This window comes from Calypte anna, chromosome 3 (genome assembly GCF_003957555.1).
Source record: "Calypte anna isolate BGI_N300 chromosome 3, bCalAnn1_v1.p, whole genome shotgun sequence".
Lineage (NCBI taxonomy): Eukaryota > Metazoa > Chordata > Aves > Apodiformes > Trochilidae > Calypte > Calypte anna.
Window position 1 is genome coordinate 26,261,852 of NC_044246.1, and position 18,470 is coordinate 26,280,321.

Here is an 18,470-nt window from a genome sequence, read left to right on the forward strand (position 1 = left end):
TATAAATACAACAAAATATTTTCAATATTATTATTATTATTATTGCTGGTTTTACTAATATTTGTGTGTGTGACTTTTTGTAAAACTTTGTATTTTGGCATTTTGTACAACCTATTTAATCATCATTCATTAGGTCTGTTTCCTATTGGTGTGTAATATTTTGTTTAAGTAGAATTATTTTCAAAGTTACTGGTGTCAGGCCTTCTGGTATAGCATAGAAGAGACAAACTGGACTCCTGTATCCATCTGTTTGTTTTTATTCCCCTCATATAATAATTACTAACCCGAAGAACCTTAATTATATATAGCACTTGATTATTAAAGTAATTATGATAAAGTGAAATATTAATGGTGCATGAGCCATTTTCCTAAAATTGTCTTGATTTAATTGAAGATATTTCTAAGACTTGCTCAGTGGGTGACAAACAGAGAAAGCAGACTGAGAGACTATCAAGTGTATTGGCAGGTAGTACAGTTGTCATTTATTGGAATTAAGTTTACCTCCAGAGAATGTTTGAGAAAGAGTAGAAATCTATGCCTGATTTCAGTCAGCTGTTGGGTGGAAGGAAGATGGTAAAAAATTAATAGATTCTTTGTTAGCTGCTTGGTGAAATGAGAAGTATTTAACACAATAGCTCACATCCCCTGGAACTGGAAGGGTTCTACTTAGTTTGGTAAAATACATAAAGAAAAAAAAATTACAGAGTTCCCAGTGAGCCTGGGATAATTTAGGGACTGCACTACTGTGTAAAGGGATATGTGATTATCCCTCCTACAGGGCTGTGGCTTTCCTCATCTCTTAAAAGACAAGGAACATCTTAGGAATGTGGGTAAGAGAGAGATCCTTGGCAGGCTGATGGTGTAAGAGAGAATTTAACATTGCTTTCTGACCCATCCTAAGATTTAGAACAATTTGGTGATATCCATTTGACATCTGGAGTAAGGATGACTTTCTTCTAAGGTTTTGGGGATGGATTCCCAGTTGCTAGCAGGGAGATTAATAGTCCCTGTCACCTGCTGACAGGGTTCCCGTGACTGTTTTCCTGACTCTCCCTTCCTTAAGACTGAATCAAATTAATTCCCATTTTAATATGAGACAGCATCTGATTAGGTTGCCCACATTGACTGGGGATTTCTGGACTGTAAGACACATTACTCTAGTGATACCCAAAGTGTTTTGATGTCCAGGTGACAGCAGAACCAAGATTTGCCACTGCCAGTGTTGGGCTGGAGGCCACCATTGCTGCTCCTGGTTATCTGCTGTACCTCACCATCTAGATAAAGAAGTCTGGAAATGTCTGACTTGACAGAATGCAGTCTGGGGTACTGTCTCAAGGCCATAGCTGGGAATCTGGGATTCCTCACCCACTGATTGTCAAAAATGAGAGAGGAAGTCAGGTGACCATTTTATATATATATATATGTATATTTGTTTTGGTTTTTTTTTCTTACTGTTGGATTGGCTGCTTGTTTTAATGGCTGTATTAATTTTGTGTATGTATTAGTTTTTGCTTAACTCTTTAAGTGTAGATTATTTGGCTTGTGTTCTTTATCTATATATACATGTGTACATTATTTCTTCTACACTTTATTACCTTTTTGTTGTAATGGACTGGGTAAAAAAAATCAGCATCTACTGATTTTAATATTTTCTTTGCATCCTGTGTTGCTTTTTCTTTTGCTTTCTTTACTGACTTGTGTAACATGGACTACTTAATTTATGTTCATTCTTTCTCTTGTGCTTGGCTTTTACACCTTAGCTATACTCTTATATGATTTCTGTTTATGGTTTGAATTCCATACATTGACAGCTATCCATTGTGTATGTGTGGTTGTCTGTATTCAGTATCTAGTGTATAATTGTGTCTGCCAGTTTAGAATATGTAATGAGGTTTTGTTTTTCTAGTTATATCACATACTTTTTAAAATATTTGAGGAATATTGCTGGTTTTTTTATTTTCCTTTTTACAATTTAGCTTCTCAGTTGTATGTATTTCTAAAGTACAAGTTTTGGTAGTAATGATCACAAATAATTGAAGTCCAAAGGTTAAAATAGGTGGTTGCATGAGTATAGAAACAAGGGGCTTTGAGGAGATTGTATTCTGAGCTCTGTGTAGAGTGCACTCTTTGATCATAAGATATGAGCTGGTCCAAGGGGCATACTATGTTTGGCCAGCATAAAATTAAGCATAATCTGTGCAAGGTTGGAAATATATTTGCTAAGCTGAAATGTGATGTAGCATTATCCTCATAAAGGTAAATAGTTACTACAGCCCAACTGAGAACACTTATTTGATATGTTAATTAACATTTGCATGAAAAATAGGACAGAAACCACTCTGCAGAAGACTGTCTTAATTATGCTTTGATTTTATTTTTTGATTATTTTTTTTTTAGTTCACCATGTCCCACTACACCAAAGTGGCTTGAATACACTGTCATTGTCTTGCTCTATATGTAAAATGTGGTTTAGCTTTCAGAAGACCAAGTAAGTTTAGTAGCAGCTTAACTTTATTTGCAGATCTTATCAGATCAGACTCTGCTAGACTGTTTTCAGCAGACGAAGCCATTTTAACTGAATGCTGCTGGAGTGCAGGCTCATTGGTAGAAGGGTCCTATGCTGTCTAAGGTGCTTCCTCCTCATAAGAAGGTGGATGGTTTTCCGGGGATGAAATACTCATGTCTGCAGAATGCTGATTATGTCCTGGCTTAAATATTAAAACAGCATCTCCTTGGCAGATAGGGTCCAGTAGGCACTCTGTACTTCAGTCTTCTGAAGCAAGACTTGCTAGTGACACTGGGAGGCCTTGCTACAGAGAGATGGACCAGAAAACATTATCAAGCCTTGAAATTGTAGAAACTAAACTAGTATGCTCTAGTTTAGCTGCAAGGGGACATCAAAGAGTTCTCCAGGTCAGGGAGAATTCCCTCATACCCCCCCTTGCCAAAGGCTTCAATTCCTGTGCAAGGGCATGAAATAGGCACTATATAATCGGATGTAGGTCCATGCATTTTTTTTCCTCTTCTTATTCTGAAAATTAACTTTAAATACATATGTGTACTATGTACTGTATTGCCTGAAGGGAAATACTAAAATGATTCTCTGTACCCTTTTGGATTAGACTCCCAAATCCCTAAAAGATGTATGTCAAAAGAATATTGGAAAATCCATATAATGGTAACTTCATTTGAAATATATCTTGACATGATCCTCAAACATCATACTCCTGTACTGGCCTATAGCTTCTTTACTAGGACAAGTATGCATCAAATAGTATGTATGGCTATCAAGCTGAATATTTTTAATTGGCCATCTCATCATTTTTCAGAAGCAGGCTCTACTGCTTCTGAGAAAGTTAAGACCTTGAGGTAAAATAAACTGGTAATCTGTCTTGATAGATTCATTATTGTATCCATTGGATGAATCCATTAATGGGGATGTAAAGACTTTAGAAATGTTGTCCAGGTAAAAAACACAAATAAGCAAGCCTACTTTTTTCCTCCCTGCCCCAAGCGAGGAAACCTTGTTGTGGAAAGGGAACAAGTGTCCCTTAGCTGAAGTTTGACTCCCGATGTTGGTTTGCCTCTGAATGGCTGTGTGTTGGCTCTTCATCCTGCTGCCCTGGTGGTGGTGCAGTTGTAGGTGGGTGCAGGCATGTGTCCGGTGCTGGGTCAGCATCAGCATGCATCATGCCACATGTGGACTCTTCCAGAAGCAAGGAAAAAGTTTCCATTTCATAAACTTTGAGAGAAAGAATGTGTTGGGATTCAGAGCCTGGTCTCAATTAGGTGTGTGTATGCTATACTTCTGTAGGAAAAAACTGGAGGTGGCCAAGGTGATTTACTGTTGGTAGTGAGTGCTGGAGATGGTTAGCACTATTATCTGGTCACTGTTTGGTGAGTAAACCTTTCCTTTTGCTACTGTTATCCTTGCCTGGAGGCAAGCCTCAGGTTTCCAGATTGTAGCTGCCAGGCTGTAGAAGCGTCCCTTTCCTCCCGGTTATATTAGAGTATTTTCCACTGCTTTTACTCCTGCAAGTGTTTGAGAAGCTCTGTGTGCTTGACATAATCCCGAACCGTGTAAACTGTTTCATGCCTCTCTTCTCCTGCTTTTCATCAGACTGGTTGAAAAATGACCTGGCCACATCATTTGTAAGTGCAATAAAAACTCCTGCCAGTTTCCTTTGCCAGAAGTTTCGCTTTCTTGGGTGTGTTCCTGTTCTTGTTTGCTCGGTTCAATTAACAATCAACATTAGCATTTAGTTTTCTTTTTGTTTTACAGAGGGTTTTTGTGCGAACTTGGGTGCCAGTGCATTCAGTGCCAGTGCCCTGCAGCTGCCGCGGCTCTGGGTGCTGGCAGGATGTGCTTAGGTGAGCTGGGAATGCTCACCCGGAGCTCTGCTAGCAGGTTTGGAGGTCTCACGAAGCGAGTCAAAAAAGATTGGTGAGCTTAAACTGATCATCTAGAAAGAGCAGTGGCTGGCAAGGAATATTGAAAGATCTCTGAGTGTTTAACAGTGTTTAAATGTATCCAACAGGCTGCAGCAGAAACAGCCTTTCTCCTTCCTCCCCCTCCTCTAGGGGCTTTTCTTCAGGAACACAAGTTCATGTTTTAAGTTTCATGGCTGAGGGAAGTTTAACAATTTATTTTGACAAGGTAGGAAATATTTTACTCTTTTGCTTCATAGGGCTGACTGTAGCTTCTAGTACTATACCAAACAACAAATAAAAATGAGGAACCATAAGATGATTTTAGGCAAAACTACTTTTTTTTTTTTTTCCTTTCTCCCCTCCTCGTCCCTCCCCGTTTTTTTTCTTTTACCTTCCTCTACCTTCCTCCTTTTTTTGTGTGTGTGGTTTTTTTGGTTGGTTGGTTTGGTTTGATTTGGTTTTGTTTTTTTGTTTCTTTTTGTCCTCTTTCCTCTTCTTTTTCCTGTTTCTTTTCCCCTCTCCCCTCGGTTTTACCTGTGATTTACCTCATCAGCTTTTCGCTGGCTTGTCTGAGTTTTCACTGGGGCTACAGGAAGGGTTTAGTTTGGCCATAGCAACTAATGGAGGTGGTATGGGATTATTGTCCTGAATTAGCCCTAGAAAATCTTGTTTGTGTGTGTTTGGGATGAGTCAGGAAGGAAAGTGCCAGGTTGAAATATCTGCCAATTTTGAGTGAAATGGAACAAAGGCAGGAAGGTCCTGTTCTCCTGCACCTGCACGCCTGGCCAGGTTGAGGGCTTGGGGACCAGGGAGGGGAGGAAGCATGTTAGCTGAGTTTGGGATTACAAAAACTGATTTAATACTATGAAGGTATTTGTTTTTCTGAAATATTTTCACTGACTTCTCAGGGGAGGACCACTATTTTATCAGTGATTCTATGTGATAGAGAGCTCCACCCTTCCATGTGACATTTCTGCTGTGTTATAACACTAATAATAATAATAATCAAGACCAAGTTTACTATGACATTGGCAGGATTTATGACAAGTTAGTGTCACTATATGAAAAGTTACAAGTATTCTGAAGAACCTTGTACATGAAGTTTTGAAATTCATGTTAACTGTGTGTGGTGCTGCAAGGGCATGGATCTGTTTTCTGTCTTGAAGATTACTTAAGTACAGAGATGTAAACATTGTATCCTGTCTAGTTTGTGATTAGAACAAAATTCTGTCTCAAAGTTGACAAACTTCTGATATGCCTCACAAAGCTATGTTAAACACCTTTAAAACAAACAAACAAAAAATACATTTACAAAAAGAATCCACCAAAACTTCTAAGGGTTTTAGATACCATAGTCACAAGTGGAGGGTAAGATTTACTCAATGCTTAACATAAGTTTACCTATCACTAGCATATGCTTTTAGAAAGGAGTCTTTATTATGTGTTGACATTAAGGGATTGTATTTCACCCTAGAATAGAATTATTTTACTATTAAGTTTGAAATTGTTGTGTATTTTATTTTTTTAAATACAGAATAGTACAGTAGGGCAGAAAAGGAAAGAGATACAAAATGACTAAGGGGAATTTAAGTTATGTATCTTACTTGATACCATATATTGAACTCCATTCTTGTAGTTTGGATGTTTTATAAAGAAGTTTTATATAAAATGCTTTTCAGAGTTACAACATCAGTTAATGAAATGTTTCCAGATGCTTGACCGAGGCCAGCTTTATTTAAAAAATCATTTTTTCTTGCTGCTGATAGCTTCAAGCTCTTTCAAAAGTTCATGCTTAGAATTCCTACATATTATGTAAATGTCATATAAACAGATGCAAGTACATGTGTTTGATTATCTTCTCTGTGCAGTTCTGGAAAGCCTGTGTGAGAGGAGTACATGTTAAAAACAAATGTCATAGTTTTGTCTGATTCTCTTCCATCTCTGCCATGCATTGGTCTTGGTGTCTGATTTAAAATCTGTATATATATGTGCGTGTGTGTGTGTATTTTCCCTCACTGGAAGAGTGTGTTTGTTTCTTAGGTTTTTCTGAGTTCAGTTGTGCATATCATCCTGTTTCAGTTGATTGCCTTGGGTTTTCTTGTGGTTTTTCATAACAAAGTTTCTATCATGCATTCTCCATCTGGTGTGCATTTAATTACTGATAAATTATGAGAAGACTCGTGTACACACATTTGGTCTTTTTAAGTTGCCCCCTCCAAAGCACTATTTCACATGTCTAAGAGATATGAAAAAGTACAGCAGATAGTGCTTTATTAACGTTTTGATTGAGATCAGAGGTGCTTCAGTAATTGTAGTATGGTGTGATGGGACATGTGGCAAGAGCAGACTGTGTTTTTGTACAGAGGTCAGGGTTTAACTGGAGAGGAGTGAATTCCCTTCTCTTGGCACTGCTGATGGACCAGGTGCAGTTCAGTGTTGCACCATGTTTCAAAAAAATTGACTCTCCTAGTTTAGTTTGATTGTTACTTCAGCAAAAGAAAACTACTTGCTGGAGGTGGTTTGCTACAGACAGCAAGCAGTTAAAAAGTGAAAACAGCTGGATATCAGGGCATTACTTATCATCTTTCCTTTCTCTCTATTGTGAATCAGAGTTGTTCATATCATAAATTTCTAAATCCTTCAGACTCCCTCTGTCTGGACTTGCTTTTATTACCTTCTGAAATGTGACAGCTGTTAGGGATGCTCATGTGGATGGCACATGGTTGAAAATGTTTGGAGTCACAGCTATAAAAGTTGTCTGCAAGAAACTTCAGAACAGGAGATAATACAGAGAAAGGAAGTGTGATGATAGCCTTTTCTAGCACCATGCATGCATGAACTGATTGTACCAAGAGGTTTGCCTTGTGCTCATTCCAGAAGGGGAAATTCAGAACTAAGTTCCTTTGATCAAGTCAGGCATATGTGGAGGCAGATCAATGGGTAGAAGTTATCCCATTACTCAGAAGCACTATAGAAGCCTTCAGTGCTGTTTGGTTGAGGAAGATCGCGGTTTCGTTGCCAGAGTGGTTTTCAAGACTTTTTAAGACCAAGCTATCAGAGCAGTTAATATATGTAATGATGTAAATTTAATTACATTGTATAATCCATGAGTATACTACTACAGTTGCTAGCTAAATGGCTAAAGGATGCTGAATAAGTAGTTTGGCACATACTTTGTATCTACTTGGTGGAGTTAGTTCTTCTGCACTTTCTTTAAGAAAATAATGTGTCAATAGTGTGTCTGGACCAAGATGATCTTGCTTTTGCAAAGCTGCCCTGGGTAAACAAGAAAGATGATAGCTTTGAGTCTTGGGGAAACAATGGCTCAAGTTAACTCACTTGTCATTTTCATGCCATTGACTTTCTAAAATAACTTCACTGGAACACGCCAGGAACAAGCCTAGTTAGGAGCAATAAGTGTTAGTTGAGATTTCTTCAGCTGCCATCTAAAATTGAATGCTAGAATTACTAGTTCAAGGTTTCTCAAAAGGTATTTGTTCCACATGGGTTTTTATTTTGTTTGTTTTCTTAAAATACATGACTGTGACTACAACTTTTGTTGCCTTTTTTTGTTTAAAATTGCATTTCATTTTAAGAACCATCTAATTTTATGTGTTGATTTCTTGACATTTTGTGTAACACTGGCATAAACTGAATATGCAGGGAGTCATGTTTGTGATGTACTTGTAAGGTAGTACTTCCCACTACATTATATATATTATCAAGATATCTAGAGAAGTGTCATCATTTCTAATTAAAATGCTGTATAAGAAGTGCAGCTTGTCCAATTGTTGTGGAATTGATTTTAGATAGCAATAAAATTTAAGGAGAATGTTATTTTTCATAGCCAGCTTATTTCCAGCACTCTGAAAAACTTCTCAGAATGTGGAGATTGTTCTTCTGAAATAGCATTTTAAAATAACCATGTAGTAGCTGGTGCATGATGAATGAATGTATTGTCATGGTCCAGAAAAGTCTTAAAGCCACATAGCCTGGCTTTCTAGCCAGTGTGGCTATTGAATGCTTCTGCGGAATTTGGCTTTACCATTGTTTGGCAGTAGTCTCACAGATGCTGTTATTTGGCCTAACAATTTATTATTATTATTTTTTAATTTCCTTAGCATTTAAGACTTGTTATATTTCAATTTCATTATGATTTCTACAAGTTGATGAGTTTCCAGTTTAAATTCTTCTGTAATTTCCAACAATAGCAAACTGTTTCTGTACAAGAGAGAGGCCTATTGCAAGAATTAAGAAGAGTAATTTGAATTGCATTCCGTGCTGTTCAAATTCACAAATTATAAACAAATATATACATACACACATACATATATGGCTCACAGACTTAAAAACCTGACTTTTCTGCATGTTTTCTGTCAACTTTGGGCATAGCTGGCGAGAATGGTTGACTGCAAAGGTAATTTGTCTGAGAAGGAAGAATTGTCTGAAGCATGAACTTTGTTATTTTTTTTCCCTTTTCAGATTTGTTTCTGTTATCTTGCCATTATGATTAAACAACAGCTTTCCCTGTTAAAACTGCATTAAAATATATATATCCCATCAGTCTATCTCTTGCTTTGCCTGTGTCATTGGGCTTGCTCTCCTATCCATCTGTTTATCTAAAAGATGCCTTCATGTATCTGCCGAAAGTAGGCTAATCATTTGGAGTGTATGAAATTGGTAATTGGTACCAGGGTTGCTAATGCTTCTGGTAGTCATTGTATTTCAAGTAGTGAAAATCTGATTGTGTGCATGAATAGGATCAAAGCCTTAAAACTTGCTTGTGCAGCATAGTGCTGTAGTGCTGGATCCCGTTCTAGGCACAGTTATAATTTTCATTATTAGCACCATACAAATACTGATCTTGGAGGGCGTTTTCTTAGGACAGACTTATGTGGGCTCTGGTTTATCATATGTAGAACTGATGTTCAGTGTTGAGGAAATGTTTAAAAGCTTCTTTGCCTGGAGTTGTCCTTCTAATCCTCTCTTTCCAAGTCGACAGAAAATATTTTAATTATGTGCTTCTAAACAATAATTACTATTGCTGGTGTGTTATTTAATGGTTGAATAAATTTGTCAGATAATCCCGAATCTAAATGTGTCTAGTTTGGTTCTGCAGTAAGTTGAAAAATGGTTTAGCAGCGAGGGTAAAGTAGCATTTTTCAGAGAGACTCAGATAATGAAAAGAAAAACAGAAAATTAAAGTAAGGTCCATTCTTTTAGCCAGTGTGAAGAATTAATAATGCTGGAGGTGATGTAAGCAAAGTTGTGCCACATTTGGGAAGAATATTCTCATTGTGGTATATTCCTTGTTTTTTCTGGCTGTGTTGCACCTGTTTGCTTGTTTTCCCAATTCTACTATGCTTATGTCTTGAAATAACTCTGCTCAGCTCGGTGGGACTATCTGTAAGCCTGGATGTTTACAGGATGTTATCAGGGTATAGTAATTGCAAACTGAAGTTGGAAACACTGCTTTAAAATTTATAATTTATTTTATATAAGAAAATAGTTACAAGGATAAGGAATGATGGATGCGATCATCATAGTCCAACAGGAGGTTGAGTATTTGGAGAAACAATGAAACCTCCCATTGCTTTCTGGCTCTGCTTTCAGCTTAAGAGCAAAAATCTAAAGAAGATTGGTCTATAAAGAAACAGAGTTAGTGTTCTTTATGAAGGTATCAGGACACTCACTTTTTGACTGAAGCAGTGAATAATGGGAAAATACTGTCTATTTTGAGTTCTGTTGGTGCATTACACTTAACAGGAACTGAGTGATCTGGGAGTAAGCTTGACTTTCTGTTACAAAATCTTAAAGCTGGTCTGAGAAGACACTGCTTCTGCCAACAGTATTTGCTGGCCTTTAAATCTGTAACTTAAAAGATTAGACATTAAATTTTACTTGTTGAGCATTTGTACCCATCTGCCACTAATACTAGAAAGCATTTGAAATACTGAAACACTTAACACCCCTTTGACATCCTCTCTTACTTTGCTTTCTCCTTGAAACATTTCCAAGCCTCATCTGAATCTTGACCCTTATACTTGGGAGTTAAAAGAGTACAGAAGTAGTGGGGATTTCAATAACTTAACATTTATTGTGGGATGATGAGTTTCCATGCATTAAAAATAACATTCTTTTAGTTCTTCAGACTTTCTGAAATTTAAAATATGTTTGAGATACCATTGAGTTTTTTAAGACCAAATCATAGTTTTTAAATAAAGATGCAGATTGCTTGCTACTTAAATTTTTTGTTACTTTTGTTATGTTATTTATTTACAAAAGGATACAAACAGGTCTGGGGAACAAAGTTTACTTCAAGAAATGTTTTTCTCAATGATATTTGACTGAAGAAAATTAAGAAAAAAATAATTGAGTGAATCCTTGTTTCCAAATATGCTAAAGTACAAATATTTTTATTCTATGTATTTTTTTAGACTAAATTTGATGAGTATTAGACAAATTTATTTGTAACATTGTGAGATAGTGTACAGTTTGGCATAGTTTCATATTAAAAATGAATCAGTAATGGTTTGATTACTGCCTAGGTGTCCCTAATTTTACTTTTGGAGTTTGTAAAATCTTTCTGCAGACTTTTTCTTGAGACCTGCATCAAAGACATGCCCATGGACAGCGTGTTCTGCTTTGGGCTACCATGCAAAGTTATCAGTTATATTATAAAATAAATAAATGATTCCCCTTGACATGTTTTTATGCTTTTAATCTATTCTGCTGCAACTGTATAAAATTCCAAGTATTCCCAACAATTTCATCTGTTTTCCAGCACACCTCTGTGGATGGATACACTGAACCACATGTCCAGCCAATCAAATCAAGTAGCAGGCAAAACATCCCCAGATGCAGAAATTCTATTACATCTACCAATGAAGAGCATCCTCACATTGGAAATTATCGCTTACTGAAAACAATTGGAAAAGGAAATTTTGCCAAAGTGAAACTGGCAAGGCATGTGCTTACTGGAAGAGAGGTAAGGCTTTCAAAAAACAAACAAAAAAACAAAACAAAACAAAACCACAAAATAAAACATCTGACTGTGGTTTATATTCTCTTTGACTATATATATAAAAAGTATATTTGCTTTTCAGTTGTCTCTTTTCTTCTGAACAGCAAAAGTGCATTTTTTGTCATAATAAAGGAAGATGCAAAGAGGTTGTTTCAGGAAAAGTTAACTGAGGTCTGAGGTTTTTTCTTCTAACCACTCACCCCTGTTTTTTAAAATTTAACTTCTTAGTGAAGAGATAAAAAAGTTTGCTTTGCATCAAGGGGTGTTTGGGAGACCGGGAAGGGGGGTGGGGGGATGTCTGTTCATACAAGGGCATTTCCAAAACCAAGGAGAAAGCAATTGATAGATTTCACTGATACTGATAATCTATTAATAGACTGTTGTTACTGAAATCTATTGATAGATCTTATGTTTGAAGGGCCTGGTCTTGCAGTGGACAGGATAACATTGTTCTGTCCAAACACTGACAGAAGTATAAAACTGGTTTTGGTGGTACTATCTGGTGGCAAAATTCTGAGCACCTTCTCATAGATTCTAGTAGCTCAGGAAATTTTGCTTGATAAAATGCATAAATGCCTTACAGTCATACCTGTATGTTTTCTTGCAGAAATGCGATGTATTTTGTTTGAAAAATTTTCTGAGTTTAGTAACCTATGTTTGCTTGGGTTTTTTTCCAAGGTTGCTGTGAAAATAATAGACAAAACCCAGCTAAATCCCACCAGTCTCCAAAAGGTAAGAATGAAACGTAACATAGGAAATTCTATAGAAAGTTGAACCATGCTCTTTTATTTACTTGACAAAAATTCTTGGTTCATTTCATCTTGATAAACAAGCATCTTTGTGTATGTATAAGGTTGGGAGACCTGTCTTGGCTATAATGCTCCTGTGCAATTGTCTGAAGGCAGCTACTCTGTGTGGTTCCTGTCTAAGCACTGCTTCTTTGCTCTTCCTCCTCCAGCTTTACTCTTTGCTGACAATAAAATTTGTATCTGATGAGGTACACAAGTTGTCTACATACTAAATCAAGACAAAGCTGTCAAGGATAGTACATTTTTTTGTTTGTTTTTCTTGAATGCAGTTATTGGTTGCTTTGGACTTAGAAGTGTGCCAGATTTTATAGTGCTTTTTTTAACCTTTGTTTTTATATTCTTCCAACTTTAATAAAATATTTGTTAAGCTCAAGGGACCTTTGCCTATTACTTCTTTTGTCTGTAGAGTTGACAAAGTGGCTGAACATAATCAGAACGTTCTTGTTTGTTTGTGCCAATAGGCATAAATTCAGAAGGTCTTCATATCTCTTTTGATAAGAGTCTTAACAAAACTCTGTGGGTTTTATTTGGTTTGGGGTTTTCTACTATTTAAGGATATATATGTTTAGTTTTGGCTGAAGCACAGAAATATTGTATTGTCCTACTGGAGGCTGCCCATTATAAAACATTGGTATGTTTTTCATTTATGTATACTAGACTGCTGCTGTCTGTAGCTGTAAAATGAGAGCAAGAGACTAGGGCTTATTGCTGTTCTTTTATCTCTGCCTGCTGTTAAATTTATTTTATTGTTTAACTTTGATTAGAGGGAGTTATAAACAGCTCTGGTTTGTTTTCTTTTTTTTTTTTCTTATATTTGTTTTGTTTGCTTACTTTAATTTCTCTTCTGTTGTATTGGTGATTGGGGGTAAGTTCTTAAGGTTTCTATTTTTTTAATTCAACATACTGTGCAGAGTCTATGCAAAAGCTTTGCTATCCTTAACTCCTGTATCCTTTGTTAGCAAATCTCTGCTAACATTTGAGCTAGTAAGGAGGGACCCACAGAGGAAGTCTGTCACTGAGCACACAGGGGAAATTCTGTGCTGCCCATGTAGCTTCTTTCCTACCCGTATTGGTATTTACACTTGCAGAGCTAGGCAAGTTTGTCTCAGAATCATAGAATCATCTGGGTTGCAAGGGACCTCTGAGATCATCAAGCCCAACCCTTAAGTCTTGTTGGTCAATGAGAGAGTAAAAAATGCTAAAACTCTCTGATAAACTTAAGCATGAAAATTTTGCTTCTGGGATGATTGCTTTAATGGTAAATAGCTTGTATTTCACACAAAGATGTTCAATAATAATTCAACAAATAATTCCAATTATAAAAGAAACTTTCATACCCTGTGAAGCTTACTGTCACGCTGCACGAGTAGCACAGAAAATTTTCATGTGATAGACATTGCTGCTGTTACTGTTTTTTGCTGATAACAAGCTGATAACAAGATGAACATGTAATTTTCAAGAAAAATAATTTTTGTTTAAAGCTCTAAATGTCTTCAGCTTCCTATAGTGTTAAGAGAATTTTGACTGAAACTTAATATTGACTCCTTGAAAGCTTTTAGGCAAGCTTAAGCAGTTTTTGCATGAACACTCAAGTAACTAGTTTGTTTTTGTTTTTTTTTAAAAAGCAATTAAGGGTGGGAGGGTGATTTATCAGAATGTTTAGAATGATGGCTTCTGTTAGTATTTTGAGGTCACTTGTGTAGTATTGTAAATAAAACAATAACTTTTTTTTTCTTGTTCTGTGAAATCAGTACTCTTTTTGCACTACGCTATTACACAGTTTGTGATTCTTTATGTACTATATAACTGTAATATGCATTTTTATGATTTTGCCATTAGGGTTATACTGTGCACAGGATGGTTAAGTAGTGAATTTTTCTTCAAGAGATAATGTTGGGAATGGGAAGCAGTGATACTAGAATTGTTTTAATAAGAACAGACATTTCTACAATGAATACATATTAAGGAATATTGGAGTGTGTTGCTCTCACAAAAATACCACTCCAAAGTTTGGACCCATCTAAATCAGTGTGGTTCAGAGGACAGTCTCTGGAACTTTAAAAATGGTCAATTGTACACAACTGGTCAGCAAACTTAGAGGCCTTCATTTGGTGTTGTTTATTGTTAATTAAACAAGACAACTGTGTAGTGATCTTAGGCACAGGGTCTTTCACAAAACCATCCCCTTTCTATACACTGTAATATAAAGGATACCAAGGGGAAGTAGGTTTTGCCATCATACTTGCTACTGACCTAATAAGCATGTTGAGGAACTGAAGCTGTTCGTGCACTGTTCTGTTTTGTAAACAAATATTTGAGCAGGAACTTCAGTTGCTGGAAGTGTTCTGCAGGCTGGGTCTGCAGTTAGTCACGGATAGGAAAGCACAGGAGGTGTTTGGTTTGTTCTAGCTGCTCTCCAGTGTTGTTTATGCTATATATTATGGACAGGGTACTTTGCAGTCATATTTTAACTTAAGCCAACAAACGTTAGGAGATGAGACAAGCAAGCTGATGTGAATTTTTAAATTTTACATCCTTATGCATAGAGTGTAATTGTCTTAAGTTATATTTCTTGCTTCAGGACCTCCGTGTCTCTGAACAGATGAACAATGTTCAAGGGCACTGCCTTTTATTTTGTTTTCAAGTTGCTCAGCATGCGGTTCCTATCTTACTCGGCACCTGTTTAGAAGGCAGCTGACTCTTTTTTGTAAAATTGCTGCCTTGATAGTAACATATTGTGCTGACTTGGCTTTTTCCACTGTCATGATTGAAATTTGTTCCCAAATGTAAGTATTTGGGTTTCATCATAATTAGGATTTATATCAAAATAGCTTTTTATTTTCTGCATATCTGTTTCCTTTGTAGCAGCTAGTGTGCTGCTTCTTAGTTTCTGAACATATCTGAAGCCTCAAGTTTGAGTTCCTTCTGTTGCTAAGAAAGGCAGAACAAAAGGAAAAAAGCAGTAGTAGTCTTAACAATTCCAATGTTACTTATTGAAAGCTATGATTTTTTTGCACCATTCCTCTTCAGAAATGACTTGGAATCTGAAGAAGCACATCTTTCAAAGCAAGAAAAAGACTTGTTTAACTGAAGACTTTTAATTTTACAGTAGTCACTTAAAATAGTAAATCTTAAATGAAGATGTCAACCTGACAGCAAGCAGAAGTGTTAGCAATGGTGTGACAGGAGGTCTTTGTACTTTCTGTGGTTTGTGCCTTGAAAAATTAAGCTGGAAAAGCCAGAATCAAATTTTCATGTCTTGTGCCTTTTCCATAGGTACTAATTCTGTGAATTAAGTATGGTACTGGCTGTCAACAGGAGATGCTTGTTCAAAAGTTTCTCTGAATGGGAACACTTTATTAAGAGCTAAAAGCAGTCCTATAAATATGTGGTGGGCTGGGAGAAGTCAGAGAGTACTTTGACCAAAGAGCAGTACACTGCTCTCAAGAGAATACCTGTGTTCTTGAATTCTGAAAGCACTACTTTTTCACAAATAAATAGATCATTATATGATCCTGCAGCTTGCCATATAGCAAAAGAATATCACTGTTCTGCACAGATTCCTATAAAATTAACAGACTTGGTTTTACAGGAAATAACTGTCTTGTTTTAATAAATCTCTTCCTTTGCATATAGAGGTACCCTGGGTATTACAGAGGTGTGTAGTGATGGATATACATAGGTATTGGCATAGTGAGTGTTAATTACCAGCATACTTCTGCAAGGCACAGGTTGCCCATGGAAGTCATGGATGCCCCCTCCCTGGAAGTGTTCAAGGCCAGGTTGGATGGGGCTTAGAGCAACTTGGTCTAGTGGGAGGTGTCCCTGCCCTTGGCAGAGGACTTGGAACTAGTTGATCTTCAAGGTAATTTCCAACCCAAACCATTGTATGTAATCATTCTATGAAAGTAGTGGAGGAGGGAGGAACAAGATTTATTCCAAACTATTGTTCCATGGAATGGAGAGTTGCAATATGGATTTATCTACCATAATACTTGAGTGCTGTCAACACTTCTATTTGAGCGTTATCCATTGTTCAAGGGTTTTCTAAATTATTTCTCTCTTAGGAGAGAAAATTGGTGGGTGGAGGAGTAAATGTTGGCATTTTCTTGCTTGGTGTAAATGTTCATCTATACTGGACTAAGTAAAATACTGAATATAAACTGGAACTCCACAAAAACAATTAATTTGCCCAGTTTTAATTTGTTGTTTTGAAATCTGCATTTAAATAAGGTTCCCTACTCTTTCTTCTTCCGCATTCTGTGTCAGTGAGAGACCTGCACGGATCCTCTTGGGCTGTATGGTCCAGGGAACTGCAGTAGTGGGGCTGTGTTCGTGTTTTCTAGCCAGTACTGTTCCATTATTTCAGTTCTTTCAGCCTTTCAGCCAACTTCTGTCTTCCAGACCTCCTTTGTCACACCGTGCAGCTTTAGCAAAGCTGCTTGACTCTAGTTACACAGCATTGTGGAATACATGTTACATTTGCCTAATTTGGAAGAAGCTTATGCCTGAGCTCATTCAGAAGAAGATCTCAAAACTATAGTTACTTGTGTTAGAACTGCACCAAGTAAGTAACTGCTAGAACCCTGTCAAAAGCTGACACCAACAACTGCATAACATGGACTGTCAGAGGAATGTGGATCTCCCCAGGAACCTTTGTGCTGTAGTTCCAGTAGTGGGCTGCTTCAGGTGCCTTTGAGTCAAAAAAAACCAAACAACCAAAAAACCCACCTCAGGGTTACTAAGCAACAGGCAGATACCCAAACTGACCTTGTGAATTTGTTTAGTTCATTCAGAGTTTGCCTTAGAATATCTGTTTTCTTTCAAAAGGTTGAGACTAACTGCTGCTTCTTGAATTGCTTATAGTGATTACCAAGATGGTTTACCTGCTTTTATGTGAGAACATTTGATTTAGTTTTCAGAAAAAATGTCTGTTCAAAGGGTATATAATAACAAGACATGAAGAATTATAATGGCATTTATATCGAATAAGCCAAAGCCTATATTTTTGGTCCTTGTGGTGTCTTCTATTCAGAACACATACTGGTAAATGCTTCTTTCATATAACAAAAGTATTTGCATTGTGTTAGGGGTCAGTAATGTTCTGTATTCAGGCAGGTAATTTTTTGTCCATCTTCTAATAGGCTTTTTGCTTTCTGGAAGAAAAAAAGCTGCATGTTGTGTGGAGCAAAATTTCTTGTCACAATTTCAGTCTTAAACCAACTAGTACACCTCTAGTTCCTTTGAGAACTCTGAATAGAACAATGCACATCTATCTTTGCAATTACTATGTGCTTCACATTACATGTAACATGGTTTCTTAATGGTCTCTTTTCTAGGTATGGAATTATTTTATTTGTAGAAGTATGATGGTTTCAACCTGCTTATGAACACAAACACATGCATTCACTGCTGTAACTCTTATACCAGCATTAATACTGTGAAATATCTTTCCAGTCTTCTGGCAGTTATTGCAGTTTTCCACATACTTGCTTAGAAACCCTTTGAAGCTGTCATACAATATAATCTCTTAGTTTAGATTTGTTAGCATCTGACTAATTGATATTGATTTACCAGAGAAGTGTTTTTCTGACCATGATACTGTGCAACAAACTAAATACATAAAAACCAAACCAAACAAACCTACAAAGAACAGCCTGGTATGATGTCTTTTTTTCATGGCAGTAAATGGTTTTATGACTAAACAAGTATATTTGCTAAAGGTAATTATAGTGCATAGTGATAAAATAACCATGTGTTACATTTTGAACACAAGTAAATGGCATCATACTGTTTGTGTTTTCTCAGATAAATGCCCCATCCAAGTAGTCTTTTCTTTCTTATGAAATTGTTTTAAAGGAAATTATACAGCAATTAGGTATTAACTAGCTTGAAATGCATAAATAATGTAAATACAGAACTAGAATAATATTACTTGATCAAAAGCTGAACTTCAAGATGTTGCTCTATAGTCTTACTTGTAGAACATATGCAGAATTAAAAAAATGTTATGACTAAATTGCACAAAGTGAAAAAATAATTCTGTCTAAGCAAAATTTTAATTTATCTTGTGGCTTTACCCATTATGAAATACAAACTGAAGTGCAGTTCTTTGAGGGGATGTTCAGTCTCTGGATGGTATCATTATACCCTTTTGCAAAGGTAGCATCTGAAGAAATGAGACTTATTTTGAAAATGGAAAGATA

At 36.5% G+C, this 18,470-nt stretch overlaps 1 protein-coding gene across 4 annotated transcripts in view; it reads left to right on the forward strand.

Annotated features, from left to right (window-relative positions):
- The window catches only part of MARK1 (microtubule affinity regulating kinase 1), a 58,231-nt gene that overhangs the window by 12,532 nt on the left and 27,229 nt on the right, over positions 1–18,470 (forward strand). For all 4 annotated transcript variants that reach the window (XM_030447670.1, XM_030447672.1, XM_030447671.1 and 1 more), the window contains exons 2-3: positions 11,216–11,419; positions 12,134–12,187. In XM_030447670.1, the coding sequence (XP_030303530.1) occupies positions 11,216–11,419; positions 12,134–12,187 (258 nt within the window). The remainder of the gene's footprint in view (positions 1–11,215; positions 11,420–12,133; positions 12,188–18,470) is intronic.